Below are 17385 nucleotides of genomic sequence, written 5' to 3' on the forward strand. Positions count from 1 at the left end.
ATGTTATTGTCATGTTGTTGTCATGTTATTGTCATGTTATTGTCATGTTATTGTCATGTTATTGTCACGTTATTGTCATGTTATTGTCATGTTATTGTCATGTTATTGTCACGTTATTGTCATGTTATTGTCATGTTGTTGTCATGTTATTGTCATGTTATTGTCATGTTATTGTCACGTTATTGTCACGTTATTGTCATGTTGTTGTCATGTTGTTGTCATGTTATTTTCATGTTATCGTCGGTTGTTGTCATGTTATCGTCACTTAATTTGTCCACTAATATTCCTTTAATATCAGCATGTTTAAAATACACACTTATATCTCAATGTTTCCCCTTCTGGTGTTGTCTCACATATATTACATTTTGTCCCCTGTGGATGACCTCACGCCTCTGACCCATCCCTGTCCTGTGTTCTGATTGGCAGCCCAAGGATTCTGACCTGCCGAACCCGCCCCCCCAGAGAGAACCCAACGTCTACATGGTTCCTCAGGGGATCAAACCTGTTCTACAACGTACTGCTGTAGAGGTGCTATTCTACGACAACTGTACTATGCTACTATACTACCACTAAAACTACTACTGTACTATACTACCACTAAACCCACTACTGTACTATACTACCACTAAAACTACTACTGTACTATACTACCACTAAAACTACTACTGTACTATACTACCACTAAAACTACTACTGTACTATACTACCACTAAAACTACTACTGTACTATACTACCACTAAAACTACTACTGTACTATACTACCACTAAAACTACTACTGTACTATACTACCACTAATACTACTACTGTACTATACTACCACTAAAACTACTACTGTACTATTTTACCACTAAAACTACTACCGTACTATACTATCACTAATACTGTACTATACTACCACTAATACTACTACTGTACTATACTACCACTAAAACTACTACTGTACTATACTATCGCTAATACTGTACTATACTACCACTAAAACTACTACTGTACTATATTATCACTAATACTGTACTATACTACCACTAATACTACTACTGTACTATACTATCACTAATACTGTACTATACTACCACTAAAACTACTACTGTACTATACTATCGCTAATACTGTACTATACTACCACTAAAACTACTACTGTACTATATTATCACTAATACTGTACTATACTACCACTAATACTACTACTGTACTATACTACCACTAAAACTACTACTGTACTATACTACCACTAATACTACTACTGCACCATACTACTACTGTACTATACTACCGCTAATACTACCAATGTACTATGCTACTATACTACCACTAAAACTACTACTGTACTATACTACCACTAATACTACTACTGTACTATACTACCACTAATACTACTACTGTACCACACTACTACTGTACCATACTACCACTAATACTACTACTGTACCATACTACCACTAATACTACTACTGTACTATACTACCGCTAATACTACTACTGTACCATACTACCACAGTACTATACTACTATGATAACACTAATTCTACTACTGTACCATACTACCACTGTACTATACTACTATGATAACACTAATACTACTACTGTGCTATACTACTATGCTAACACTAATACTACTACTGTGCTATACGTCCGCTAATACTACTACTGTACTATACTACTACTGTTCTATACTACTATGATAACACTAATACTCCTACTGTGCTATACTACTACTGTACTATACTGCTATACTACCACTGTACTATACTGCTACTGTACTATACTGCTGGTACCACTATTGTACTATACAACTACTACTGTACTATACTACAACTGTATTTTACCACTATACTAATAATACTACTACTACTGCACTATACTACTACTGCTGTCATATACTGCTATACTCTTCCTGGTACTGCTACTGTAGTATACTACTACTAATACTACTACTGTACTATACTACTGCTGCTGTCATATACTGCTATAATATTACTGGTACTGCTACTGCAGTATACTACTATACTACTACTAATACTACTACTGTACTATACTACTGCTGCTGTCATATACTAATGCACTAATACTAGTACTACTACTGTACTATATAACTACTAATACTATACTCCACTAATACTACTACTGTGCTATTCTAATACGAATACTACTGCTGCAATATCCTACTATAGTACTACTGGTACTACTACTTCCACTGTACTAGACTACTACTGCTCTCAAATACTACTATAATGTTACCAATGCAATATAGTATATAGTGTGTAGTATATCATAAGGTAGTATTATACTACTATAATACTACCTTATGATACTTATGATATGATACTATACTACTGCTTTACTACACCGCTATACTACTACTGCACTATACTTCTATACCACTAATACTACTTCTATAATACTTTACTACTACTATACTACTACTACTGCAACATCTACATGGTTCCTTACGGTATCAAACCTGTTCTATATAGGTAACTTAGATACTGTTCTCTCTCTCTTTCTCTCTCGCTCTCTCTCTCTCTCCATCCATTTTCTCTCTCTCTCTCTCCATCCATCCATTTTCTCGCTCTCTCTCTCTCTCTCTCCATCCATTCTTTCTCCTCTCCTCCTCTCCAGATCTTGGCATGGGGAGTGCGTAACCTGAAGAGCTTCCAGCTAGCTAGCGTTACCTCTCCCAGCCTGCAGGTGGAGTGTGGAGGCATCATGGTTCAGTCCTGCGTCATACGATCTACAAAGAAGAAACCCAACTTCGACATCAACACACTCTTCATAGACGTGGTAAGACCTGGTTCCAAACCCTCCACTAGGCTTTAAAGCTTACCCACTACCTTCCTCACTAGCCTCTACACTCCTACCCTTTACCTTCCTCACTAGTCTCTACACTCCTACCATTCACCGTAGCCCCTTACCCACTACCTTCCTCACTAGTCTCTACACTCCTACCCTTTACCTTCCTCACTAGTCTCTACACTCCTACCCTTCACCCTAGCCACTTACCCACTACCTTCCTCACTAGTCTCTACACTCCTACCCTTCACCATAGTCCCTTACCTCCTGCCTTTATCACTAGCCTCTACACTCCTACCCTTCACCATAGCCCCTTACCTCCTGCCTTCATCAATTGCCTCTACACTCCTACCCTTCACCATAGCCCCTTACCTCCTGCCTTCATCACTAGCCTCTACACTCCTACCCTTCACCATAGCCCCTTACCTCCTGCCTTCATCACTAGCCTCTACACTCCTACCCTTCACCATAGCCCCTTACCTCCTGCCTTCATCACTAGCCTCTACACTCCTACCCTTCACCATAGCCCCTTACCTCCTGCCTTCATCACTAGCCTCTACACTCCTACCCTTCACCATAGCCCCTTACCTCCTGCCTTCATCACTAGCCTCTACACTCCTACCCTTTACCCTAGCCCCTTACCCACTACCTTCCTCAATAGTCTCTACACTCCTAACCTTCTTATCCAAATGGCCCAATTCCAAACCGACCACCAGGCCCTTACTCTTTGCTTTCACTAGCTACCTCAGACCCGATAAACTTAGTTTGATTGAGAACTAGAATCACCAAGCGACTAATGACCTTCCAGTGTTCTATTACGGGAATCAGTGTTACTCAACACTATGGTCCTACAGTAGGTAGAATCAGTGTTACTCAACACTATGGTCCTACAGTAGGTAGAATCAGTGTTACTCAACACTATGGTCCTACAGTAGGTAGAATCCCTTGTTACACAACACTATGGTCCTACAGTAGGTAGAATCCCTTGTTACACAACACTATGGTCCTACAGTAGGTAGAATCAGTGTTACTCAACACTATGGTCCTACAGTAGGTAGAATCAGTGTTACTCAACACTATGGTCCTACAGTAGGTAAAATCAGTGTTACTCAACACTATGGTCCTACAGTAGGTAGAATCAGTGTTACTCAACACTATGGTCCTACAGTAGGTAGAATCCCTTGTTACACAACACTATGGTCCTACAGTAGGTAGAATCAGTGTTACTCAACACTATGGTCCTACAGTAGGTAGAATCAGTGTTACTCAACACTATGGTCCTACAGTAGGTAGAATCCCTTGTTACACAACACTATGGTCCTACAGTAGGTAGAATCCCTTGTTACACAACACTATGGTTCTACAGTAGGTAGAATCAGTGTTACTCAACACTATGGTCCTACAGTAGGTAGAATCAGTGTTACTCAACACTATGGTCCTACAGTAGGTAGAATCAGTGTTACTCAACACTATGGTCCTACAGTAGGTAGAATCAGTGTTACTCAACACTATGGTCCTACAGTAGGTAGAATCCCTTGTTACACAACACTATGGTCCTACAGTAGGTAGAATCCCTTGTTACACAACACTATGGTCCTACAGTAGGTAGAATCAGTGTTACTCAACACTATGGTCCTACAGTAGGTAGAATCAGTGTTACTCAACACTATGGTCCTACAGTAGGTAGAATCCCTTGTTACACAACACTATGGTCCTACAGTAGGTAGAATCAGTGTTACTCAACACTATGGTCCTACAGTAGGTAGAATCAGTGTTACTCAACACTATGGTCCTACAGTAGGTAGAATCATTGTTACTCAACACTATGGTCCTACAGTAGGTAGAATCCCTTGTTACACAACACTATGGTCCTACAGTAGGTAGAATCAGTGTTACTCAACACTATGGTCCTACAGTAGGTAGAATCAGTGTTACTCAACACTATGGTCCTACAGTAGGTAGAATCAGTGTTACTCAACACTATGGTCCTACAGTAGGTAGAATCAGTGTTACTCAACACTATGGTCCTACAGTAGGTAGAATCCCTTGTTACACAACACTATGGTCCTACAGTAGGTAGAATCAGTGTTACTCAACACTATGGTCCTACAGTAGGTAGAATCAGTGTTACTCAACACTATGGTCCTACAGTAGGTAGAATCAGTGTTACTCAACACTATGGTCCTACAGTAGGTAGAATCAGTGTTACTCAACACTATGGTCCTACAGTAGGTAGAATCCCTTGTTACACAACACTATGGTCCTACAGTAGGTAGAATCCCTTGTTACACAACACTATGGTCCTACAGTAGGTAGAATCAGTGTTACTCAACACTATGGTCCTACAGTAGGTAGAATCAGTGTTACTCAACACTATGGTCCTACAGTAGGTAGAATCCCTTGTTACACAACACTATGGTCCTACAGTAGGTAGAATCAGTGTTACTCAACACTATGGTCCTACAGTAGGTAGAATCAGTGTTACTCAACGCTATGGTCCTACAGTAGGTAGAATCAGTGTTACTCAACACTATGGTCCTACAGTAGGTAGAATCCCTTGTTACACAACACTATGGTCCTACAGTAGGTAGAATCAGTGTTACTCAACACTATGGTCCTACAGTAGGTAGAATCAGTGTTACTCAACACTATGGTCCTACAGTAGGTAGAATCAGTGTTACTCAACACTATGGTCCTACAGTAGGTAGAATCAGTGTTACTCAACACTATGGTCCTACAGTAGGTAGAATCAGTGTTACTCAACACTATGGTCCTACAGTAGGTAGAATCCCTTGTTACACAACACTATGGTCCTACAGTAGGTAGAATCAGTGTTACTCAACACTATGGTCCTACAGTAGGTAGAATCAGTGTTACTCAACACTATGGTCCTACAGTAGGTAGAATCAGTGTTACTCAACACTATGGTCCTACAGTAGGTAGAATCAGTGTTACTCAACACTATGGTCCTACAGTAGGTAGAATCAGTGTTACTCAACACTATGGTCCTACAGTAGGTAGAATCCCTTGTTACACAACACTATGGTCCTACAGTAGGTAGAATCAGTGTTACTCAACACTATGGTCCTACAGTAGGTAGAATCATTGTTACTCAACACTATGGTCCTACAGTAGGTAGAATCCCTTGTTACACAACACTATGGTCCTACAGTAGGTAGAATCAGTGTTACTCAACACTATGGTCCTACAGTAGGTAGAATCCCTTGTTAAACAACACTATGGTCCTACAGTAGGTAGAAACAGTGTTACTAAACACTGGTCCTACAGTAGGTAGAATCAGTGTTACTCAACACTATGGTCCTACAGTAGGTAGAATCAGTGTTACTCAACACTATGGTCCTACAGTAGGTAGAATCAGTGTTACTCAACACTATGGTCCTACAGTAGGTAGAATCAGTGTTACTCAACACTATGGTCCTACAGTAGGTAGAATCAGTGTTACTCAACACTATGGTCCTACAGTAGGTAGAATCAGTGTTACTCAACACTATGGTCCTACAGTAGGTAGAATCAGTGTTACTCAACACTATGGTCCTACAGTAGGTAGAATCCCTTGTTACACAACACTATGGTCCTACTGTAGGTAGAATCCCTTGTTACACAACACTATGGTCCTACAGTAGGTAGAAACAGTGTTACTCAACACTGGTCCTACAGTAGGTAGAATCAGTGTTACTCAACACTATGGTCCTACAGTAGGTAGAATCAGTGTTACTCAACACTATGGTCCTACAGTAGGTAGAATCAGTGTTACTCAACACTATGGTCCTACAGTAGGTAGAATCAGTGTTACTCAACACTATGGTCCTACAGTAGGTAGAATCAGTGTTACTCAACACTATGGTCCTACAGTAGGTAGAATCAGTGTTACTCAACACTATGGTCCTACAGTAGGTAGAATCAGTGTTACTCAACACTATGTTCCTACAGTAGGTAGAATCAGTGTTACTCAACACTATGGTCCTACAATAGGTAGAATCAGTGTTACTCAACACTATGGTCCTACAGTAGGTAGAATCAGTGTTACTCAACAATATGGTCCTACAGTAGGTAGAATCGGTTACTCAACAATATGGTCCTACAGTAGGTAGAATCGGTTACTCAACACTATGGTCCTACAGTAGGTAGAATCAGTGTTACTCAACACTATGGTCCTACAGTAGTTAGAATCAGTGTTACTCAACACTATGGTCCTACAGTAGGTAGAATCAGTGTTACTCAACACTATGGTCCTACAGTAGGAAGAATCAGTGTTACTCAACACTATGGTCCTACAGTAGGTAGAATCAGTGTTACTCAACACTATGGTCCTACAGTAGGTAGAATCAGTGTTACTCAACACTATGGTCCTACAGTAGGTAGAATCAGTGTTACTCAACACTATGGTCCTACAGTAGGTAGAATCCCTTGTTACACAACACTATGGTCCTACAGTAGGTAGAATCCCTTGTTACACAACACTATGGTCCTACAGTAGGTAGAAACAGTGTTACTCAACACTGGTCCTACAGTAGGTAGAATCAGTGTTACTCAACACTATGGTCCTACAGTAGGTAGAATCAGTGTTACTCAACACTATGGTCCTACAGTAGGTAGAATCAGTGTTACTCAACACTATGGTCCTACAGTAGGTAGAATCAGTGTTACTCAACAATATGGTCCTACAGTAGGTAGAATCAGTGTTACTCAACACTATGGTCCTACAGTAGGTAGAATCAGTGTTACTCAACACTATGGTCCTACAGTAGGTAGAATCAGTGTTACTCAACACTATGGTCCTACAGTAGGTAGAATCAGTGTTACTCAACACTATGGTCCTACAGTAGGTAGAATCAGTGTTACTCAACAATATGGTCCTACAGTAGGTAGAATCGGTTACTCAACAATATGGTCCTACAGTAGGTAGAATCGGTTACTCAACACTATGGTCCTACAGTAGGTAGAATCAGTGTTACTCAACACTATGTTCCTACAGTAGGTAGAATCAGTGTTACTCAACACTATGGTCCTACAATAGGTAGAATCAGTGTTACTCAACACTATGGTCCTACAGTAGGTAGAATCAGTGTTACTCAACAATATGGTCCTACAGTAGGTAGAATCGGTTACTCAACAATATGGTCCTACAGTAGGTAGAATCGGTTACTCAACACTATGGTCCTACAGTAGGTAGAATCAGTGTTACTCAACACTATGTTCCTACAGTAGGTAGAATCAGTGTTACTCAACACTATGGTCCTACAGTAGGTAGAATCAGTGTTACTCAACAATATGGTCCTACAGTAGGTAGAATCAGTGTTACTCAACACTATGGTCCTACAGTAGGTCAATTTTTTTTTCTCACCTTTATTTAACCAGGTAGGCTAGTTGAGAACAAGTTCTCATTTACAACTGTGACCTGGCCAAGATAAAGCAAAGCAGTGTGACACAGACAGCAACACAGAGTTACACATGGAGTAAAACAAACATACAACATCAATAATACAGTAGAAAAAAGTGCAAATGGCGTGAGGAGGTAAGGCAATAAATGGGCCATAGTAGAGAAGTAATTACAATTTAGAAAATTAACACTGGAGTGATAGATGTGCAGATGATGATGTGCAAGTAGTGATACTGGTGTGCAAAAGAGCAAAAAAGTAAATACAAATAATATGGGGATGAGGTAGGTAGATTGGGTGGGCTATTTACCGATAGACTATGTACAGCTGCAGCGATCGGTTAGCTGCTCAGATAGCTGATGCTTCAAGTTAGTGAGGGAGATATAAGTCTCCAACTTCAGCGATTTTTGCAATTCGTTCCAGTCATTGGCAGCAGAGAACTGGAAGGAAAGGCGGCCAAAGGAAATGTTGGCTTTGGGGATGAACAGTGAGATATACCTGCTGGAGCACGTGCTATGGGTGGGTGTTGTTATAGTGACCAGTGAGCTGGAGCCAGTGGGTCCAGCAACGAATATATATTGCGAGGGCCAGCCGACGAGAGCATACAGGTGGTTGTGGTGGTGGGTGGTGTATGTGGCTTTGGTGACAAAACGGATGGCACTGTGATAGACTGCATCCAGTTTGCTGAGTAGAGTGTTGGAGGCTATTTTGTAAATTGCATCGCTGAAATCGAGGATCCGTAGGATAGTAAGTTTCATGAGGGAATGTTTGGTAGCATGAGTGAAGGAGGTTTTGTTGCAAAATAGGAAGCCAATTCTAGATTTAATTTTGGATTGGAGATGTTTAATATGAGTCTGGAAGGAGAGTTTACAGTCTAGCCAGACACCTAGGTATTTGTAGTTGTCCACATATTCTAAGAATCATCCAGAGTAGTGATGCTAGTCGGGCGGGCAGCGATCGGTTGTAAAAGCATGCAATTAGTTTTACTTGCGTTTAAGAGCAGTTGTAAGCCATGGAAGGAGAGTTGTAATGGCATTGAAGCTCGTTTGGAGGTTAGTTAACACAGTGTCCAAAGAAGGGCCAGATGTATACAGAATGGTGTCGTCCTCGTGGAGGTGGATCAGGGAATCACCCGTAGCAAGAGTGACATCGTTGATATATACAGAGAAAAGAGCCCGCCCGAGAAATGAACCTTGTGGCACCCCATAGAGACTGCCAGAGGTCCGGACAACAGGCCCTCTGATTTGACACACTGAACTCTTTCGGAGAAGTAGTTGGTGAACCAGGCGAGGCAATCATTTGAGAAACCAAGGCTGTTGAGTCTGCCGAAAAGAATATGGTGATTGACAGAGTCGAAAGCCTTGGCCAGGTCGATGAAGACGGCTGCACAGTACTGTCTTTTATCGATGGCGGTTATGATATCGTTTACTACCTTGAGCGTGGCTGAGGTGCACACATGACCAGCTCTGAAACCGGATTTCTCAGCAGAGAAGTTACGGTGGGATTCGAAATGGTCGGTGATCGGTTTGTTAACTTGGCTTTCGAAGACCTTAGAAAGGCAGGTCAGGATGGATATACAGTTGAAGTCAGAAGTTTACATACACTAAGTTGACTGTGCCTTTAAACAGCTTGGAAAATTCCAGAAAATGATGTCATGGCTTTAGAAGCCTCTGATAGGCTAATTGACATAATTTGAGTCAATTGGAGGTTTACCTGTGGATGTATTTCAAGGCCTACCTTCAAACTCAGTGCCTCTTTGCTTGACATCATGGGAAAATCAAAATAAATCAGCCAAGACCTCAGAAAAAAACTGTAGACTACCACAAGTCTGGTTCATCCTTGTGAGCAATTTCCAAACGCCTGAAGGTGCCACGTTCATCTGTACAAACAATAGTACGCAAGTATAAACACCATGGGACCATGCAGCCGTCATACCACTCAGGAAGGAGACTCGTTCTGAACGTACTTTGGTGCGAAAAGTGCAAATCAATCCCAGAACAACAGCAAAGAACCTTGTGAAGATGCTGGAGGAAACAGGTACAAAAGTATCTATATCCACAGTAAAACGAGTCCTTTATCGACATAACCTGAAAGGCCACTCAGCAAGGAAGAAGCCACTGCTCCAAAACTGCCATAAAAAAGCAAGACTACTGTTTGCAACTGCACATGGGGACAAAGATTAAACGTTTTGGAGAAATGTCCTCTGGTCTGATGAAACAAAAATAGAACTGTTTGGCCATAATGACCATCGTTATGTTTGGAGGAAAAAGGGGGAGGCTTGCAAGCCGAAAAACACCATCCCAACCATGAAGCACGGGGGTGGCAGCATCATGTTGTAGGGGTGCTTTGCTGCAGGAGGGACTGGTGCACTTCACAAAATAGATGGTATCATGAGGATGGAAAATGATGTGGATATACTGAAGCAACATCTCAAGACATCAGTCAGGAAGTTAAAGCTTCGTCGCAAATGGGTCTTCCTATTGGACAATGAATGAAGTTGTGGCAAAATGGCTTAAGGACAACAAAGTCAAGGTATTGGCATGGCCATCACAAAACCCTGACCTCAATCTCATAGAAAATGTGTGGGCAGAAAAAGCGTGAAAAAGCGTGTGCGATCAAGGAGGCCTACAAACCTGTTTCAGTTATACCAGCTCTGTCAGGAGGAATGGGCCAAAAGTCACCCAACTTATTGTGGGAAGCTTGTGGAAGTCTACCAGAAACGTTTGACCCAAGTTAAACAATTTAAAGGCAATGCTACCAAATACTAACTGAGTGTATGTAAACTTCTGACCCAAAGAAATAAAAGCTGAAATAATTAGTTCTCTACTATTATTCTGACATTTCACATTCTTTAAAAAAAAGTGGTGATCCTAACTGACCTAAGACAGAGAATTTTTCCTAGGATTAAATGTCAGAAACTGTGAAAAACTGAGTTTAAATGTATTTGGCTAAGTTGTTTGTAGAACTCCGACTTCAACTGTGCAACAGTTTGTGTCTAGAGTGTCACGCCCTTTGAAGAGGGGAAGACGACGGTAGCTTTCCAGTCTTTTGGGATCTGGGACGATATGAAAGAGAGGTTGAACAGACTGGTAATAGGGGTTGCAACAATGGCGGTGGATAATTTTAGAAAGAGAGGGTCCAGATTGTCTAGCCTGGCTGATTTATACGGGTCCAGGCTTTGCAGCTCTTTCAAGAACATCTGCTATCTGGATTTGGGTGAAGGAGAAGCTGGGGAGGTTTGGGCAAGTAGCTATGGGGAGTGCGGAGCTGTTGGCCGGGGTTGGGGTAGCCAGGAGGAAAGCATTTGCAAACCGTCGAGAAATGCTTATTGAAATTCTCGATTATTGTGGATTTATCGGTGGTGACAGTGTTTCCTAGCCTCAGAGCAGTGGACGGCTGGGAGGAGGTGCTCGTGCTCTCCATGGACTTTACAGTGTCCCAAAACTTTTTGGAATTAGAGCTGCAGGATGCCCATTTCTGTTTGAAAAAGCTAGCCTTTGCTTTCCCAACTGACTGCGTGTATTGGTTTCTGACTTCCCTGAAAAGTTGCATATCGCTGGGACTATTCGATTCTAGTGCAGTCCGCCACAGAATGTTTTTTGTGACAATAGATATCATCATTCACCAGAACAGAGAGACTGAATGTCTAATGTCAACACAATAAGTTGTCATTTGGGACACAGTCCTCATCAGGCAGAGAGACCCTCCGTAACAGTCCTCATCAGACAGAGAGACCCTCCATAACAGTCCTCATCAGGCAGAGAGAGACCCTCCATAACAGTCCTCATCAGGCAGAGAGAGACCCTCCATAACAGTCCTCATCAGGCAGAGAGAGACCATCCATAACAGTCCTCATCAGGCATGGAGAGAACCTCCCTAACAGTTCTCATCAGGCAGAGAGAGACCCTCCATAACAGTCCTCATCAGGCAGAGAGAGACCCTCTATAACAGTCCTCATCAGGCAGAGAGAGAACCTCCCTAACAGTCCTCATCAGGCAGAGAGAGACCCTCCATAACAGTCCTCATCAGGCAGAGAGAGAACCTCCATAACAGTCCTCATCAGGCAGAGAGAGACCCTCCCTAACAGTCCTCATCAGGCAGAGAGAGACCCTCCATAACAGTCCTCATCAGGCAGAGAGAGACCATCCATAACAGTCCTCATCAGGCAGAGAGAGAACCTCCCTAACAGTTCTCATCAGGCAGAGAGAGACCCTCCATAACAGTCCTCATCAGGCAGAGAGAGACCCTCTATAACAGTCCTCATCAGGCAGAGAGAGAACCTCCCTAACAGTCCTCATCAGGCAGAGAGAGACCCTCTATAACAGTCCTCATCAGGCAGAGAGAGGACCTCCATAACAGTCCTCATCAGGCAGAGAGAGACCCTCCCTAACAGTCCTCATCAGGCAGAGAGAGACCCTCCATAACAGTCCTCATCAGGCAGAGAGAGACCCTCCATAACAGTCCTCATCAGGCAGAGAGAGAACCTCCATAACAGTCCTCATCAGGCAGAGAGAGACCCTCCATAACTGTCCTCATCAGGCAGAGAGAGAACCTCTCTAACAGTCCTCATCAGGCAGAGAGAGAACCTCCCTAACAGTCCTCATCAGGCAGAGAGAGACCCTCCATAACAGTCCTCATCAGGCAGAGAGAGAACCTCCCTAACAGTCCTCATCAGGCAGAGAGAGACCCTCCCTAACAGTCCTCATCAGGCAGAGAGAGACCCTCCATAACAGTCCTCATCAGGCAGAGAGAGACCATCCATAACAGTCCTCATCAGGCAGAGAGAGAACCTCCCTAACAGTTCTCATCAGGCAGAGAGAGACCCTCCATAACAGTCCTCATCAGGCAGAGAGAGACCCTCCATAACAGTCCTCATCAGGCAGAGAGAGACCCTCTATAACAGTCCTCATCAGGCAGAGAGAGAACCTCCCTAACAGTCCTCATCAGGCAGAGAGAGACCCTCTATAACAGTCCTCATCAGGCAGAGAGAGGACCTCCATAACAGTCCTCATCAGGCAGAGAGAGACCCTCCCTAACAGTCCTCATCAGGCAGAGAGAGACCCTCCATAACAGTCCTCATCAGGCAGAGAGAGACCCTCCATAACAGTCCTCATCAGGCAGAGAGAGACCCTCCATAACAGTCCTCATCAGGCAGAGAGAGAACCTCCATAACAGTCCTCATCAGGCAGAGAGAGACCCTCCATAACTGTCCTCATCAGGCAGAGAGAGAACCTCTCTAACAGTCCTCATCAGGCAGAGAGAGAACCTCCCTAACAGTCCTCATCAGGCAGAGAGAGACCCTCCATAACAGTCCTCATCAGGCAGAGAGAGAACCTCCCTAACAGTCCTCATCAGGCAGAGAGAGACCTTCTATAACAGTCCTCATCAGGCAGAGAGAGAACCTCCATAACAGTCCTCATCAGGCAGAGAGAGACCCTCCCTAACAGTCCTCATCAGGCAGAGAGAGACCCTCCATAACAGTCCTCATCAGGCAGAGAGAGACCCTCCATAACAGTCCTCATCAGGCAGAGAGAGAACCTCCATAACAGTCCTCATCAGGCAGAGAGAGACCCTCCATAACAGTCCTCATCAGGCAGAGAGAGAACCTCTCTAACAGTCCTCATCAGGCAGAGAGAGAACCTCCCTAACAATCCTCATCAGGCAGAGAGAGATCCTCCCTAACAGTCCTCATCAGGCAGAGAGAGAACCTCCATAACAGTCCTCATCAAGGCAGAGAGAGACCCTCCATAACAGTCCTCATCAGGCAGAGAGAGAACCTCCATAACAGTCCTCATCAGGCAGAGAGAGACCCTCCCTAACAGTCCTCATCAGGCAGAGAGAGACCCTCCATAACAGTCCTCATCAGGCAGAGAGAGAACCTCCATAACGGTCCTCATCAGGCAGAGAGATACCCTCCATAACAGTCCTCATCAGGCAGAGAGAGAACCTCCATAACAGTCCTCATCAGGCAGAGAGAGACCCTCCCTAACAGTCCTCATCAGGCAGAGAGAGACCCTCCATAACAGTCCTCATCAGGCAGAGAGAGACCCTCCATAACAGTCCTCATCAGGCAGAGAGAGAACCTCCATAACAGTCCTCATCAGGCAGAGAGAGACCCTCCATAACAGTCCTCATCAGGCAGAGAGAGACCCTCCATAACAGTCCTCATCAGGCAGAGAGAGAACCTCCCTAACAGTCCTCATCAGGCAGAGAGAGAACCTCCCTAACAGTCCTCATCAGGCAGAGAGAGACCCTCCATAACAGTCCTCATCAGGCAGAGAGAGACCCTCCCTAACAGTCCTCATCAGGCAGAGAGAGACCCTCCATAACAGTCCTCATCAGGCAGAGAGAGACCATCCATAACAGTCCTCATCAGGCAGAGAGAGAACCTCCCTAACAGTTCTCATCAGGCAGAGAGAGACCCTCCATAACAGTCCTCATCAGGCAGAGAGAGACCCTCTATAACAGTCCTCATCAGGCAGAGAGAGAACATCCATAACAGTCCTCATCAGGCAGAGAGAGACCCTCTATAACAGTCCTCATCAGGCAGAGAGAGAACCTCCATAACAGTCCTCATCAGGCAGAGAGAGACCCTCCCTAACAGTCCTCATCAGGCAGAGAGAGACCCTCCATAACAGTCCTCATCAGGCAGAGAGAGACCCTCCATAACAGTCCTCATCAGGCAGAGAGAGAACCTCCATAACATTCCTCATCAGGCAGAGAGAGACCCTCCATAACAGTCCTCATCAGGCAGAGAGAGAACCTCTCTAACAGTCCTCATCAGGCAGAGAGAGAACCTCCCTAACAGTCCTCATCAGGCAGAGAGAGACCCTCCATAACAGTCCTCATCAGGCAGAGAGAGAACCTCCCTAACAGTCCTCATCAGGCAGAGAGAGACCCTCTATAACAGTCCTCATCAGGCAGAGAGAGAACCTCCATAACAGTCCTCATCAGGCAGAGAGAGACCCTCCCTAACAGTCCTCATCAGGCAGAGAGAGACCCTCCATAACAGTCCTCATCAGGCAGAGAGAGACCCTCCATAACAGTCCTCATCAGGCAGAGAGAGAACCTCCATAACAGTCCTCATCAGGCAGAGAGAGACCCTCCATAACAGTCCTCATCAGGCAGAGAGAGAACCTCTCTAACAGTCCTCATCAGGCAGAGAGAGAACCTCCCTAACAGTCCTCATCAGGTAGAGAGAGAACCTCCCTAACAATCCTCATCAGGCAGAGAGAGATCCTCCCTAACAGTCCTCATCAGGCAGAGAGAGACCCTCCATAACAGTCCTCATCAGGCAGAGAGAGACCCTCCATAACAGTCCTCATCAGGCAGAGAGAGACCCTCCATAACAGTCCTCATCAGGCAGAGAGAGAACCTCCATAACAGTCCTCATCAGGCAGAGAGAGACCCTCCATAACTGTCCTCATCAGGCAGAGAGAGAACCTCTCTAACAGTCCTCATCAGGCAGAGAGAGAACCTCCCTAACAGTCCTCATCAGGCAGAGAGAGACCCTCCATAACAGTCCTCATCAGGCAGAGAGAGAACCTCCCTAACAGTCCTCATCAGGCAGAGAGAGACCCTCTATAACAGTCCTCATCAGGCAGAGAGAGAACCTCCATAACAGTCCTCATCAGGCAGAGAGAGACCCTCCCTAACAGTCCTCATCAGGCAGAGAGAGACCCTCCATAACAGTCCTCATCAGGCAGAGAGAGACCCTCCATAACAGTCCTAATCAGGCAGAGAGAGAACCTCCATAACAGTCCTCATCAGGCAGAGAGAGACCCTCCATAACAGTCCTCATCAGGCAGAGAGAGAACCTCTCTAACAGTCCTCATCAGGCAGAGAGAGAACCTCCCTAACAATCCTCATCAGGCAGAGAGAGATCCTCCCTAACAGTCCTCATCAGGCAGAGAGAGAACCTCCATAACAGTCCTCATCAAGGCAGAGAGAGACCCTCCATAACAGTCCTCATCAGGCAGAGAGAGAACCTCTCTAACAGTCCTCATCAGGCAGAGAGAGAACCTCCATAACAGTCCTCATCAGGCAGAGAGAGACCCTCCCTAACAGTCCTCATCAGGCAGAGAGAGACCCTCCATAACAGTCCTCATCAGGCAGAGAGAGAACCTCCATAACGGTCCTCATCAGGCAGAGAGATACCCTCCATAACAGTCCTCATCAGGCAGAGAGAGAACCTCCATAACAGTCCTCATCAGGCAGAGAGAGACCCTCCCTAACAGTCCTCATCAGGCAGAGAGAGACCCTCCATAACAGTCCTCATCAGGCAGAGAGAGACCCTCCATAACAGTCCTCATCAGGCAGAGAGAGAACCTCCATAACAGTCCTCATCAGGCAGAGAGAGACCCTCCATAACAGTCCTCATCAGGCAGAGAGAGACCCTCCATAACAGTCCTCATCAGGCAGAGAGAGAACCTCCCTAACAGTCCTCAACAGGCAGAGAGAGAACCTCCCTAACAGTCCTCATCAGGCAGAGAGAGACCCTCCATAACAGTCCTCATCAGGCAGAGAGAGACCCTCCCTAACAGTCCTCATCAGGCAGAGAGAGACCCTCCATAACAGTCCTCATCAGGCAGAGAGAGACCATCCATAACAGTCCTCATCAGGCAGAGAGAGAACCTCCCTAACAGTTCTCATCAGGCAGAGAGAGACCCTCCATAACAGTCCTCATCAGGCAGAGAGAGACCCTCTATAACAGTCCTCATCAGGCAGAGAGAGAACATCCATAACAGTCCTCATCAGGCAGAGAGAGACCCTCTATAACAGTCCTCATCAGGCAGAGAGAGAACCTCCATAACAGTCCTCATCAGGCAGAGAGAGACCCTCCCTAACAGTCCTCATCAGGCAGAGAGAGACCCTCCATAACAGTCCTCATCAGGCAGAGAGAGACCCTCCATAACAGTCCTCATCAGGCAGAGAGAGAACCTCCATAACAGTCCTCATCAGGCAGAGAGAGACCCTCCATAACAGTCCTCATCAGGCAGAGAGAGAACCTCTCTAACAGTCCTCATCAGGCAGAGAGAGAACCTCCCTAACAGTCCTCATCAGGCAGAGAGAGACCCTCCATAACAGTCCTCATCAGGCAGAGAGAGAACCTCCCTAACAGTCCTCATCAGGCAGAGAGAGACCCTCTATAACAGTCCTCATCAGGCAGAGAGAGAACCTCCATAACAGTCCTC

General features: G+C 44.7%; 1 protein-coding gene across 1 annotated transcript in view; it reads left to right on the forward strand.

Annotated features, from left to right (window-relative positions):
- The window catches only part of dysf (dysferlin, limb girdle muscular dystrophy 2B (autosomal recessive)), a gene marked incomplete in the record, with an annotated part of 244093 nt that overhangs the window by 185530 nt on the left and 41178 nt on the right, over nucleotides 1-17385 (forward strand). The window contains 2 exon segments of the mRNA XM_031793059.1: nucleotides 427-528; nucleotides 2622-2783. Of these exon segments, the coding sequence (XP_031648919.1) occupies nucleotides 427-528; nucleotides 2622-2783 (264 nt within the window).

The sequence above is a fragment of the Oncorhynchus kisutch genome, linkage group LG16 (genome assembly GCF_002021735.2).
Source record: "Oncorhynchus kisutch isolate 150728-3 linkage group LG16, Okis_V2, whole genome shotgun sequence".
Taxonomy (NCBI): domain Eukaryota; kingdom Metazoa; phylum Chordata; class Actinopteri; order Salmoniformes; family Salmonidae; genus Oncorhynchus; species Oncorhynchus kisutch.